We start from the raw sequence: 15,000 nt of genomic DNA, 5'->3' as shown, positions 1-15,000 counted from the left end.
AGGGGTGCCCGGTCCGAGGTCACCATCCCCACTAATGCTGGAGTGTCAGGGAGTCTACTTACTCTGGCTGTCAGCAAGGGCTACGACCACCTGCTACCTCATTTACTGAAGGCGGGGTTAAGCATAGAAGATGGAGGCACCACTGACGTGACACCGCTGATGGTGGCTGCTGGGACTGGCCATACTCAGACAGTGAAGGCACTGCTGGACCTCGGCGGTAACCCTCTGGCCACAAATAATATAGGTGAGGCTGTGCTGGCAGTGGTGGTGGTGGTGGTGGTGGTTATGGTGGTGGTGGTATTGGTGATAACTGTAGATGTAGATGTGATATTTTCTTCTATTTTTAACACTGCTACTACTAATATTACTATTATTACTCCAACTACGACTGATACTACTCTTACTACTTATATTACTACTCCTACAACTGCTTCTATTACTACTACTAATAATAATACTAATGCTACTACTACTACTACTGCTACTACTATTGCTACTGGTACAACTACTGCTACTACTAATTCTAATGTAAAACATGTAATAATAATAATAATAATAATAATAATAATAATAATAATAATAATAATAATAATAATATAATAATGATAATAATAAAAAGAAAAGGGAGAAGAAAACAGAAGGAAGAACAAGAAGAAAAGAACAAGAAGAAGAAGTAGAACAAGAACAAGAAGAACAAGAACAAGAAGAAAAAAGAAGAAAATTGAAAAAGAAAATTAACAAATATTTAATAATATGAAGAAGAAAAAAAATATAAGGAAGAAAAGATTCTGCTACTACTTCTCGTCCTACTCCTCTACTTCCTTCTCCTTTACCACATCCTTATCTTCTTCCTCCTACTCATGCTTCCTTTTACCCTCCTTTTTTCTCTTCCTCCTCCTCCCCTCCTTCTCTTCCACCTCCTTCACCTCTTCCTTCTCCTTTTCTTTCTCTTCCTCTTGCTTTTCCCCATCCTGATCTCCCTTATACTCCAGTTCAATTTTACCCTAATTCTCCTCCTCCTCCTCCTCCTCCTCCTTCTCCTCCTAATCCTTTTTCCCCTCCTTCTCCACCTCCTCCACCTTCTCCTTTTTTTCATTTACTTCTCTTCTTTCTCCTTTTCCCCATCCTCATCTTCCTCATTCTACTCCAGCTCTATTTTACCTCAATTCTCCTCCTCCCCCTCTTCCTGTGCCTCTTCCTCCTCCTTCCTCCTCTCTTCTTCTTTTTCTTCTCATTATCCTCCACCTCCTTCTTCTTTTTCTCTTCCTCAAGAGGAATACGAAGGAATACAAAGGAAAGCCAAACAGCAATAGACCTTTTGGTCCTTGCAAGACTGTCTGGTAACAAAAAAGTCGGGACGATGACAGAATCTCAAGAGGCCACGCACCCTCCCTACTGTACTCATATGTCTGGCAGCGTTATCTGTAACATAATCGATAATTAACCAATATATATGAATACACTAATTACTAGTTTTCGCTTCGTTACAAATAACAAGTTTACCGGAACTCATATTTAAGTTTCTCATGTGTGATTCATTACACTGATACCGTTATCAGAGTTCGGAAACCTTACATTTCAGGCGGATCTACAATTATGTATGAAACAATGTTTTACGGTATTGGCCGGGCACGCGCCTGGGACCCCTGTCGCGCCAGAATCGTATCAGCTGCATGAGAGGAAGGTTATGGCGTTCCCCACTCCACTGTCCAACCATACCCCCCAACCTGTGGTAGGCCAGCTGGCACTGCAAGGCTGGTCAGTCAAGTAAATAAATAAGGGTCCTCAATGTATTCAAGTACTTCGATAAGGACAAGAAAGAGCCAGTAGATGTGGTGAAGAAAACCTCTGAGGCAACGAAAGTTTCACTGGCTGTCATCAACAAAATCAGACTCCAGGGCAAGAGGAGTGAAGGAGGAGTTATACAATCACCACTCCATCGGAACCGGTTGTCACCGGTACTTGGGAGCATTGATGACTTCGACAAGGAAGCAATAAGTAGAGAAATTCTGGCCTTTTATGAGAGAGTAGAGCTGCCTACAGTTCACTTACTGCTACAGAAACTTAAGGAACCACCAGTAAACTTCAAAGGAGGAAAAACAAGCCTACGCACATTGCTGAAGAGTTTGGGTTTCCGATATAAAAAACATTGTAGCAGCAGAGCTATATTGATGGAGAGATCAGACATCGTAGCTGCCAGAAACAAATTCCTAAGGGAACTGAATATGAACAGGCATAGTGAAAACCCAAGACCAGAGATTTACCTGGATGAAACGTGGGTAAACCAAAATATCAGCGTTGAACAGTGCTGGACAAACAAGGAGGGCACAATGGAGAGTTTTCAGAACTAGTGGTTGTCACCAGGTGACAGCACAGACAAACTCTTCTCTCACATACAAGCAATATCAGATATATCTACAGTGTTATTCTATTTACATAAAGATGTAATGGGCTTATATAATATATTTTCTACGTAATCCCTTCTAAGTAGTAACACAAGTAAAATCAAACTCTTTTTATGAACAAATGTATATAAGTTGATTTTCTAGCATTTAGATTTGTTTGGTCATCTTAAGATTTCCAAATGAATACACTCTTGATTGGAAACATCTTAATCTAGACGACAGTAAACATAAAGGCAACATGTCTGTGACAGTCAAAAGTCCAAATTACATAAAGCTCCTTTCTAGTTTATGGAAACGGCAATTTTAATAAAAAAAAAATTGGCAACTCGAGTGTCCTGGCGATAGTAATGCTGTATCTCTAACCAAAACAAACACGTGATTCGGCCGCGCTGCTTGAACTTAAGAAACACGTTGTTGGACAAGAAGTTGAATGTTGCTGCGGTGCCCATCTCCAATACGCCCTAAGCAATGGAATACGGTAGCTGGACACTACAGCAGCAGCAGGATCGCCTGAGAGATGTTTGTTTTGGTTCTCGATTACTTTGCCTTGTCGCTCGCTTCGTGAGAGGGATGCTAAAATCCCCACAAAAAAAAAAAAAAAAAGATAGAGCCATTTATCACGATGTTACTGAATAGGTTGAATCATACTATATAGTACAGTGTGATTTTTATATTTTTTCATCGTCCAAATCAATAGTTTTTATACTTGTAATATGCTTTATTTAAGATAATGCTAGCAGTTTACTCGATAATCACACACACAAAAAAAGTTAATTTTGACCACATTCTTTCAATATTATCCATACCAGATATTGAAAAGTCGATACATCATTTCAATAGTATCATGATGATCAATGTTCTATGCATCTTTACGCACCTGGGATTTACTACAACAATATTTTAGCTCTTTCCTACAGTTATATGAGCAGCAACGACATCTAGCGGTTTAGTTCCGAAAGCTCCCCATTGGACCGCACACAAAAACCGGTAGAGGTGGCAGGTTCATCATTCTCCATGCAGGAAGTACTGAAGGCATTGTTCCTGGCGGACTCTTAATGTTCAAGTCCAAGTATGGAAATGAGATTATCATGACTCAATGAACAGCCATACATTCAGAAAATGGTTTTTGGAGCAACTTATGCCTAATATCCCTCCACGATCATTAATTATCATGGACAACACTCCCTACCACAACATGCAGCTGAATGAAGCACCTTCAGGAAGTTCAAGAAAAAGGGGGTATCATCAATTGGCTATGGGACAACAAAATTCCCCATGACGCTTCACACACCAGAGCTGAACTTTATCAGCTTGTTCAGCTTCACAAGAAAGACAAGCTGCGCTGTGAAATAGACGAGCTTGCGCTGCTGCAGGACATAAAGTACTCCGACTTTCACCTTATTATTGCCAGTTTAATCCAGTATAATTTATATGGGCTCAAATCAAACAAGAAATAAGGAAGAAAAACTCAAATAACCAGCAGTTCATTAAGAATGTTGAAGACTTTACTCAAAAAGCTATCAGTAATGTAACTCAAGATGACTGGAAAAATGCGTAGAACATGCAAGAAAGATTCAAGAAGATTACATTAAGAAAGACATTGCTTTTGAACACATGTTTGAGTCATTTTCAATTGAAATGAGCACCTCAGACAATAGCAGTGATGAAAATGATTATAGTGAGGCTGAATAATTGAAAATATAAAAAAAAATGAATGCAAATGAATAAAATACAATACAAATACAAAAGAATAATATATATATATATATATATATATATATATATATATATATATATATATATATATATATATATATATATATATATATATATATATATATATATATATATATATATATATATATATATATATATATATATATATATATATATATATATATATATATATATATATATATATATATATATATATATATATATATATATATATATATATATATGTGTGTGTGTGTGTGTGTGTGTGTGTGTGTGTGTGTGTGTGTGTGTGTGTGTGTGTGTGTAAGGGGTGTCAAATGATCCGCCTCCGTGGTCCACTCTGGAAACGTCGTTATAGACGGCTAAAGGAAATCACAAAATAATTAATTGCAACGCCTTCTTAAACACCGCACCGAGAAAATAGAGCAAGGAGGGAAAGGGAAGGTGGTGGTGGTGGTGGTGGTGGTAGCGATTGTCGAGAGAGAGAGAGAGAGAGAGAGAGAGAGAGAGAGAGAGAGAGAGAGAGAGAGAGAGAGAGAGAGAGAGAGAGAGGATGGGGGGAGGAGGAGATGGTGCTGGTGGTGGCGATGACGGAGAGACAGAGCGGGAAAACTCAACTTATTTATTCACACCTCGCATTTATTGAACCAGGACACCTAAAAGCTCACGGTTTGCTTAATCGTGGAGAGAAAGCCTTAGCAATGATATTGAGACAAGTTATACAAAAATTAATGCAAAACTACAGGTTTTAAAGCATTCTTTTATTGTTATACATTTATGTTATCAGCGCGGCAGTCAGATGTCAAGTGGCAGTGTCCAGACTGCGGTACGAGAACATGTTCTTTATCTATGGCGCTGACAGGAAAGGGGGCGTGGCCTCTTGAGATTCTGTCATCGTCCCAACTTTACTTCTAACTAGATACAGGGAAGAGAGACAGGATAGCATAGCAGAAGGCTCCTCCCCACCCACCACTCCTTCCAGCTTGCTCTGGCATGGAAATAGTTGGGAAAAAGTACTGACATGGAATTTTCATAGGAAAGGAAAGGAAGTTCTACTATTCACCCTACTGTGAGCTCTATACACCTATCTGAAAGTTAATACAATTTATGATAAATCTGGTGTCTGTAAAATAAGAGTTTATTAGTGAATTTAGTAATTATTCGGACAAGAAAAGAGCTTGTTGGGGATTTGCTTTTAAATATTTGTCTTTTATTTTTTTTTAATGATTCAATAGAATTATCGATTTCTGCAGGAAGTTTTTTTCCATATAATTACAGTATGATTAAAGAAAAAAATGTTTGGCCTCATAGGATTTGAAACCTTTGTGTATAATCTTGAATCCATTATTTCTTGTTAGGTTAGAATGATCAGTGGTAAAATATTTATTTGCATCAAGGTTACTATAACCATTAAAAATTCTGAAACACTTCAATTAGGTCTCCTCTTGTCCTCCGTTTTGTTAAACTAGAGGAGTTCCAGACTTTACCAGAGAAAGGATGAATGATTAAGAAAGAATAATGGTTAACTCTTGCATTAGAGAGGTGGACAGAATTTGGGTGAGAGAAAGAAGAAAGTTTTGTGCAACAAGGCCGTGGGAGGAGGGGAGGCATACAGTTAGCAAGATCAAAAGAGCAGTTAGCATGAAAATAGTGTTAGAAGATAGCTAGAGATGCAACATTGTGGCAATGAGAGAGAGGCTGAAGACAGTCAGTTAGAGAAGAGGAGTTGATGAGATTAAAAGCTTTTGATTCCACCCTGTCTAAAAGAGCGGTATGAGTGCAACACCCTTCCTCCAGACGTGAAGAATACTACATACATGGACGGATAAGGCCTTTATACAAAGTTAGGAACCGGGGGGGGGGGATGAGAAAAACTGACGGAGAAGATAGCTAGAGATGCAGCATTGTGGCAATGAGAGAGAGGCTGAAGACAGTCAGTTAGAGAAGAGGAGTTGATGGGACTAAAAGCTTTTGATTCCACCCTGTCTAAAAGAGCGGTATGAGTGCAACACCCTTCCTCCAGACGTGAAGAATACTACATACATGGACGGATAAGGCCTTTATACAAAGTTAGGAACCGGGGGGGGGGGATGAGAAAAACTGACGGAGACGTCTTAGAACGCCTAAATTCATAGAAGCTGTTTTAGTTAGAGATGATATGAGAAGTTTCCAGTTTAGATTATAAGTAAAGAACAGAGCGAGGATGTTCAGTATAGAAGATGGGGACAGTTGAGTGTCATTGAAGAAGAGGGGATAGTTGTCTGGAAGGTTGTGTCGAGTTGATAGCTGGAGGAATTGAGTTCATGAGGCATTGAACAATATCAAGTTTGCCCTGCCCCAGTCAGAAATTTTAGAAAGATCAGAAGTCAGGCATTCTGTGGCTTCCCTATGTGAAATGTTTACTTCCTGAAGAGTTAGACTTCTATAAAAAAGACGCGGAAAAGTGCAGTGCGGTATCATCAGCATAGGAGTGGATAGGACAAGAAGTTTGATTTAGAAGGTCATTAATGAATAATGTGAAGAGAGTGGGTGACAGGACAGAACCCTGAGGAACACCACTCTTAATAGATTTAGAAAAAGAACAGTGACCGTCTACCACAGCAGCAATAGAACGGTCAGAAAGGAAACTTGAGATGAAGTTACTGAGAGAAGGATAGAAGCCATAGGAGGATAGTTTGGAAATCAAAGCTTTGTGCCAGACTCTATCAAAAGCTTTTGATTTATCCAAGGCAACAGCAAAAGTTTCACCAAAATCTCTAAAAGGGAATGACCAAGAATCAGTAAGGAAAGCCAGAAGATCACCAGTAGAGCGGTCTTGATGTAACCCATATTGGTGGTCAGACAGAAGGCTGTGAAGTTTAAGAATCTTCTTGTTGAGGATAGATTCAAAAACTTTAGATAGACAGGAAATTAAAACAATAGGACAGTAGTTTGAGGGATTAGAAAGGTCACCTTTTTTAGGAGCAGGCTAAATGTAGGCAAACTTCCAGCAAAAAAGAAAGTTAGATGTTGATAGACAGAGCTGAAAGAGTTTGAATAGGCACTGAAGCACAGTTTCGGAGAACAATAGGAGGGACCTCATCAGACCCATAAGCCTTTTGAGGGTTTAGGCCAGCGAGGGCATGGAAAACATCATTCAGAATAATTTAAATAGGTAGCATGAAGTAGTCAGAGCATGGAGGAGAGGGAGGAACAAGCCCTGAATCGTCCAAGATAGCGTTTTTAACAAAGGTTTTAGCGAAGAGTTCAACTTTAGAAATAGATGTGATAGCAGTGGTGCAATCTGGTTGAAATAAAGGCGGGAAAGAAGAAGAAGCGAAGTTAGTGGAGATACTCTTTAGCTATATTCCAGAAGTCACGAGAGGAGTTAGATCTTGAAAGGTTTTGACACTTTCTGCTAATGAAAGAGTTTTTGGCTAGTTGTAGAACAGACTTGGCATGGTTCTGGGCATAAATATAAAGTGCATGAGATTCTGGTGATGGAAGGCTTAAGTACCTTTTGTGGGCCACCTCTCTATCATGTATAGCACGAGAACAAGCTGTGTTAAACCAAGGTTTGGAAAGTTTAGGTTTACGAAAATAGTGAGGAATGTACGCCTCCATACCAGACACTATCACCTCTGTTATGTGCTCGGCACACAAAGACGGGTCTCTGACATGGAAGCAGTAGTCATAACAAGGAAAATGAGCAAAAATACCTCCTCAGGTCCCCCCAACTAGCAGAGGCAAAATGCCAGAGGCACCTTCGCTTAGGGGGGATCCTGAGGAGGGATTGCAGCGATAGGACAAGATATGAGACTGTGATCGGAGGAGCCCAACGGAGAAGAGAGTGTAACAGCATAAGCTGAAGGTTTAGAGGTCAGAAAAAGGTAAAAGAATGTTGGGCGTATCTCCAAGATGGTCAGGGTGTTGCACAAATTGCTTTAGGTCGTGGAGGACAGTAAAGTTGAAGACTAGTTCACCAGGATGGCCAGTGAAGGGAGAGGAAAGCCAAAGCTGGTGGTGAACATTGAAGTCTCCAAGAATGGAGATCTCTGCAAAAGGGAAGAGAGTCAGAATGTGCTCCACTTTGGAAGTTAAGTAATCATAGAATTTCTTATAGTCAGAGGAGTTAGGTGAGAGGTATATAGCACAGATAAATTTAGTTTAAGAGTGATTCTGTAGTCGTAGACAGATGGTGGAAAACTTGAAATATTCATGAGCGTGGGCACGAGAGAAGGTTAAGTCGTTGCGCACATAAAAGGAACATCAAGTTTTGGATCAAAAATAAGGATAGAGAAAGTAGAAAAGAACAGAAAAGGGGCTATTGTCAGTTCCCTCAGACATCTGACTTTCAGTAAGGAAAAGATGAGGTTTAGAAGAAGAGAGGTGGTGTTCTACAGACTGAAGATTAGATCTTAAGACTGCGAATGTTGCAAAAGTTAATGAAGAAAAAGTTGAGGGAGGTGTCAAGACACTTTGGGTATAACCTTTTCTGATTTAAGTTCAAAGGTTCTTCCAATGAACCTACTAATTCATTTGCCGTCTTTACTGTTTTTTGTGCAGTGTTGACTCGGCTTTAGGTCATTTAACACAACGAAACCAAGATCTTTTTCTTTATCAGCGTTTGACAGTGGTATGTTATTCTTTACATATCTCGTCTGAGTATTGTTGCTTCTGATATGTAGAATTTTACACTTTTCTATATTGAATCTCATCTGCCATTTTTCTGCCCAGCTTGTTAACTCATTGAGGTCACACTGCAGTTCCTGCCATTGTGACACTGACTTTACTTTACTTGTTATTTTAGTGTCATCTGCAAATTTACTTAATTTGCAATTTACCTCTTCATCAATATCATTAATGTATATAATAAAAAGTACTGGTCTTAGTACAGAGCCTTGAGCAACCCGCTATTTACCTAATGGCAATCTGACTCTTTTCCATTTATCACAACACATTGTTTTCTGTCAGAGAGCCAGTCTCTCACCCATTTCAGGGTGTTTCCGGCAATGCCGTGAGCATTTACTGAATGCGTGAGCTCTACTGATGAGTCTCTTATGGGGAACAGTGTCTGAAGCTTTCTGGAAATCAAGGTAGATAATATCAACAGCTTTTGTCTCGTCATATGAGTTAAATACTTTATAAAAGAAGTCTAGTAAGTTCGTTAAGCAGGAACGCTTGGTTCTGAAACCGTGTTGCGAATCCTTTATGATTTTTTTTTTTCTTTTAAATATGTAACAATTTTGTCCCTGATTATTGTTTCCATCAGCTTGCACACTACTAAAGTGAGACTGGTCGGTCTATAATTGGCTGGGAGAGATTTATTTCCTTTTTCAATGAATAGCATGACATTTGCTAGTTTCCATTCGTAGGGGAATCTACCCCCTAGTAAAGTTTTATTGAATAAAATCGTAAGCGGTTTCACGAACTCATTCCTTGCTTCTTTAAGAAGTCTGTGGGATATCTTGTCTGGCCCGGCTGTTTTGTTTACGTTGATGCGCTTTGTGACTGAAAGGATTTCATTTTACTGTGATGGTGAAGTCCGGCAGCGTGGTGCCTCGTGACTGAGTCGTGGGGGTCACCAGACTGCCCTGAACATCCTCAGTCGTGAAGACTGTTGAAAAGTACTCATTCAGGATGTTCGCCATGTCTGTTTCGTTTTCTATTTTTTTGACATTTTCTGATGCTAAAACTCTCTTTGTTTTTTCATAGATGTAAAATTCTTTTGGATTCGTTTTACATGAGTTCGCGATTTGAGCTTCAATAGATTTTTTTTCTTGCATTTGATCAGCTTTTTAGTTTTTCTACGCGAACTGTCGTGCTTTAGTTTATCATTATTATTTTGTGTTAACATGAATTTCTGGTACGCATTTCTCTTAGCCAGAAGGCAGCATCTGATTTCATTATTCCACCATTTTGGTTTGGTGATTTTTTTCCTTCCGTTTGTTTCGTTGCAGTACACACAAAATCGCGGTTTCATTTAGCTTTTTAGCAAACACTTCCCATGCTTTGTTAATGTCTGGTGTTCCCAGCAGTTCATTCCAGTCTATGGGTGCAAGCTGCATGCGAAATCTCTCAAAGTTAGCCCGCCGATAGTCTGCCACTTTTTCTTTACTTTCGTTTACTTCAGCTTTGTCAAAATTTATGGTGATCATCTACGATGATCGCTGGAACTAAGTTCAGATCCAATTTTTACGTCATTTATTGACCTTTCATCAATTGTTAAAACAATATCTAGGAAGAGGAGGAAGAGGAAGGAGGAGAGGAAGAAAAGGAAGAGGAAGAGGAGGAGGTGCAGGAGGAGTAGGAGGAGGAGGAGGAACAGGAGGAGAAGGAGGAGGAGAAGGAATACAAAGGAATACAAAGGAAAGCCAAACAGGAGGAGGAGGAGGAGGAGGAGGAGGAGGAGGTGTAAAAGAAGGAAGGAAGGAGTAATGAAACCAGTGTGACACGGTGGTTGAAACAAATAGACGAACAAATATATAGATAAAAAAATAAATAAATAAAATAATAATAATAAAATAACAATAATAGTAATAATAATAACAATAATAATAATAATAATAATAATAATAATAATAATAATAATAGTAAGAGTAATAGTAATATAGTCTTTTCTCCTCACACACACACACACACACACAGGAAGGACAGCCCTACACTTTGCTGCAGGGGGGGGCCACCAGCAGTGTGTGGCGGCCCTCATACCCGTCACCCCTCCCACTCCCGCACACATCGAGGCACACACCCCGGTGCACGCCGCCAGTTATAATGGCTACTTGGAGGTACTGGAGCAGCTGGCAGGTGCTGGCTGGCCCCTCACCGCCAGGGACAGCTATGGAGATACACCCATGCACTGTGCTGCGGCTGGGGGTAGCGTGACATGTCTGCAATGGCTGGTGCAGCGAGGGGGTGACCCGAGCGTGCAAAATAATGCTGGACTCACCCCACTTCAAGAGGTATGCAGTGGGGAGGGGCAGGAGGGTAGATATATACAGTTTCTCTTACGATCTGGTTCAAATTTTAACCAGTAGAGATACCAAACCAATATGCGATTGGATGATCTGGATTATTATTTTTTGTATTTTTAGTAGTAGTAGTAGTAGTAATAGTAGGAGTAATAGTAGTAGAAGTAGCAGTGGTAGTACTAGTAGCAAAAGCAGTCCTAGAAGAAGTAGTTGTATTTTCATTATTACCTATTTTCATTTCTTTTACTACTTAAATTAATAATTATGAAAAAAAATATATATTATCATCATCATTTGTTCACCTTTATTTTCTTGTTATATTTTTCTATAATTTTAGTTATCAGTATTATCATATATATATATATATATATATATATATATATATATATATATATATATATATATATATATATATATATATATATATATATATATATATATATATTCAATGTCTTTCTTCCTTATCATCACCGTCCTTTTATCATGATCATCATCATCATCATCATCTTTTTATCATCATTATTATATTATTATATTATATTATTATTACTAGTTCTCATAGTAGTAGCAGTAGTAGTAGTAGTAGTAGTAGCAATAGTAGTAGTACTAGTAGTAGTAGTAGTAGTAGTAGTAGTAGTAGTAGTAGTAGCAGCAGCAGTAGTAGTAGTAGTAGTAGTAGTAGTAGTAGTAGTAGTAGTAGTAGTAGTAATAGTAGTGGTGGTGGTGGTAGTAGTAGGAGAAGTAGAAGTAGTAGTAGTAGTAGTAGTAGTAGTAGTAGTAATAATAATAGTAGTAGTAGTAGTTGTTGTAGTAGTAGTAGTAGTAGTAGTAGTAGTAGTAGGAGGAGGAGGAGGAGGAGGAGGAGGAGGAGGCAGTAGTCACCTGCCGAAACGATAATTACTCCCAGTGAGGTCTAAAGCACTGTTCAGGGGGTGTTGTGAACTTATCATTAAACCCAGCTGTGACCTCACTGAACGTTTCCCTTTGTGTCTCACAACACAAGGGGGCAGTCACAGCCTGCCCTCTAAAGACAACTCTCTTCCTCCACACAAAACTACAAGCACCTAATAACACACACACCCTTCACTCAAAAATTTTTAAATCATCATGGCGACTCCTACACAAGCCTCGGAGTCCCCATCTGGGGAGGGGACCATAAATGTCCCCAGGTCGGACTGCCTTTCTGTCGACGACACTAAGTGTCTTGACACCCCCCTCAACTTTTTCTTCATTAACTTCTGCAACATTCGCGGTCTAAGATCTAATTTTCAATCTGTAGAACACCACCTCTTCTCTTCTAAACCTCCTTTTCTTTTCCTCACTGAAACTCAGGTGTCTGAGGCCACTGACAGTAGCCCCTTTTCTGTTCCCTCCTACTTTCTCTATCCTCATTTTCGATCCAAAGCTGGATGCTGCGTTTATGTGCGCAATGACTTAACCTGCTCTCGTGCCCACGCTCTTGAATCTTCCGAGTTTTCCACCATCTGGCCATGACTACAGAGTCACTCTCATACTAAATTTATCTGTGCTGTATACCTCTCACCTAACTCCTCTGACTATAAGAAATTCTTTGACTACTTAACTTCCAAAGTGGAGCACATTCTGACCCTCTTCCCTTATCCAGAGATCTTCATTCTTGGAGACTTCAATGTTCACCACCTGCTTTGGCTTTTATCTCCCTTCACTGACCATCCTGGTGAACTAGCCTACAACTTTGCTATCCTCTATGACCTAGAGCAATTGGTGCAACACCGTACTCGTATTCCTGACCGTCTTGGAGACACGCCCAACATTCTTGACCTTTTCCTGACCTCTAATCCTTCTGCTTATGCTGTCACCCTTTCTTCTCCATTGGGCTCCTCCGATCACAATCTCATATCTTTATCTTGTCCTATCACTCCAATCCCTCCTCAGGATCCCCCTAAGCGAAGGTGCCTCTGGCGTTTTGCCTCTGCTAGTTGGGGGGGACCTGAGGAGGTATTTTGCTGATTTTCCTTGGAATGACTACTGCTTCCGTGTCAGAGACCTGTCTTTGTGTGCTGAGCGCATAACAGAGGTGATAGTGTCCGGCATGGAGGCATACATTCCTCACTCTTTTTCTCGTCCTAAACCTTCTAAACCTTGGTTTAACACAGCTTGTTCTCGTGCTATAAATGATAGAGAGGTGGCCCACAAAAGGTACTTAAGCCTTCCATCACTAGAATCTCATGCACTTTATATTTATGCCCGGAACCATGCCAAGTCTGTTCTCCAACTAGCCAAAAACTCCTTCATTAATAGAAAATGTCAAAATCTTTCAAAATCTAACTCCCCTCATGATTTCTGGCATCTAGCCAAAAATATTTCCAATAACCTTGCTTCTTCTTCTTTCCCTCCTCTATTTCAACCAGATGGCACAACTGCTATCACATCTATTTCTAAAGCTGAACTCTTTGCTCAAACCTTTGCTAAAAACTCTACCTTGGACGATTCCGGGCTTGTTCCTCCCTCTCCTCCACCCTCTGACTACTTCATGCCACCTATTAAAATTCTTCGCAATGATGTTTTCCATGCCCTCGCTGGCCTAAACCCTCGGAAGGCTTATGGACCTAATGGGGTCCCTCCTATTGTTCTTCGAAACTGTGCCTCTGTGCTTGCACCTTGCCTAGTCAAACTCTTTCAGCTCTATCTGTCAACATCTACCTTTCCTTCTTGCTGGAAGTTTGCCTACATTCAGCCTGTTCCTAAAAAAGGTGACCGTTCTAATCCCTCAAACTACCGTTCTATTGTTTAATTTCCTGCCTATCTAAAGTTTTTGAATCTATCCTCAACAGGAAGATTCTTAAACATCTATCACTTCACAACCTTTTATCTGATCGCCAGTATGGGTTCCGTCAAGGCCGCTCTACTGGTGATCTTCTGGCTTTCCTTACTGAGTCTTGGTCATCATCTTTTAGAGATTTTGGTGAAACTTTTGCTGTTGCCTTGGACATATCAAAAGCTTTTGATAGAGTCTGGCACAAAGCTTTGATTTCCAAACTACCCTCCTACGGTTTCTATCCTTCTCTCTGTAACTTCATCTCAAGTTTCCTTTCTGACCGTTCTATTGCTGCTGTGGTAGACGGTCACTGTTCTTCTCCTAAATCTATTAACAGTGGTGTTCCTCAGGGTTCTGTCCTGTCACCCACTCTCTTCTTATTATTTATTAATGATCTTCTAAACCAAACTTCTTGTCCTATCCACTCTTACGCTGATGATACCAACCTGCACTTTTCCACGTCTTTTCATAGACGTCCAACCCTTCAGGAGGTAAACATGTCACGCAGGGTAGCCACAGAACGCCTGACTTCTGATCTTTCTAAAATTTTTGATTGGGGCAGAGCAAACTTGGTATTGTTCAATGCCTCAAAAACTCAATTCCTCCATCTATCAACTCGACACAACCTTCCAGACAACTATCCCCTCTTCTTCAATGACACTCAACTGTTCCCCTCTTCTACACTGAACATCCTCGGTCTGTCCTTTACTTATAATCTGAACTGGAAACTTCACATCTGATCTCTAGCTAAAACAGCTTCTATGAAGTTAGGCGTTCTGAGACGTCTCCGCCAGTTTTTCTCACCCCCCCAGCTGGTAACTCTGTACAAGGGCCTTATCCGTCCATGTATGGAGTATGCTTCACATGTCTGGGGGGGTTCCACTCATACTGCTCTAGTAAACAGGGTGGAATCAAAAGCTTTTCGTGTCATCAACTCCTCTCCTGTAACTGACTGTCTTCAGCCTCTCTCTCACCGCCGCAATGTTGCATATCTAGCTGTCTTCTACCGCTATTTTCATGCTAACTGCTCTTCTGATCTTGCTAACTGCATGCCTCCTCTCCTTCCACGGCCTCGCTGCACAAGACTTTCTTCTTCCTCTCACCCCTATTCTGTCCACCTCTCTAACGCAAG

The 15,000-nt window shown here is 40.2% G+C and overlaps 1 protein-coding gene across 2 annotated transcripts in view; it reads left to right on the top strand.

Annotated features, from left to right (window-relative positions):
• Positions 1-15,000, top strand: part of LOC135093398 (serine/threonine-protein phosphatase 6 regulatory ankyrin repeat subunit B-like) — a 130,645-nt gene that overhangs the window by 48,415 nt on the left and 67,230 nt on the right. For both annotated transcript variants that reach the window (XM_063992661.1, XM_063992660.1), the window contains exons 3-4: positions 1-244; positions 10,749-11,062. The exon at positions 1-244 is cut by the window's left edge and continues 57 nt beyond it. In XM_063992661.1, coding sequence (XP_063848731.1) covers positions 1-244; positions 10,749-11,062 — 558 coding nt within the window. The remainder of the gene's footprint in view (positions 245-10,748; positions 11,063-15,000) is intronic.

Source organism: Scylla paramamosain, chromosome 43 (genome assembly GCF_035594125.1).
Source record: "Scylla paramamosain isolate STU-SP2022 chromosome 43, ASM3559412v1, whole genome shotgun sequence".
NCBI classification, from domain to species: domain Eukaryota; kingdom Metazoa; phylum Arthropoda; class Malacostraca; order Decapoda; family Portunidae; genus Scylla; species Scylla paramamosain.
This window is presented reverse-complemented; position numbering and strand designations above follow the sequence as displayed.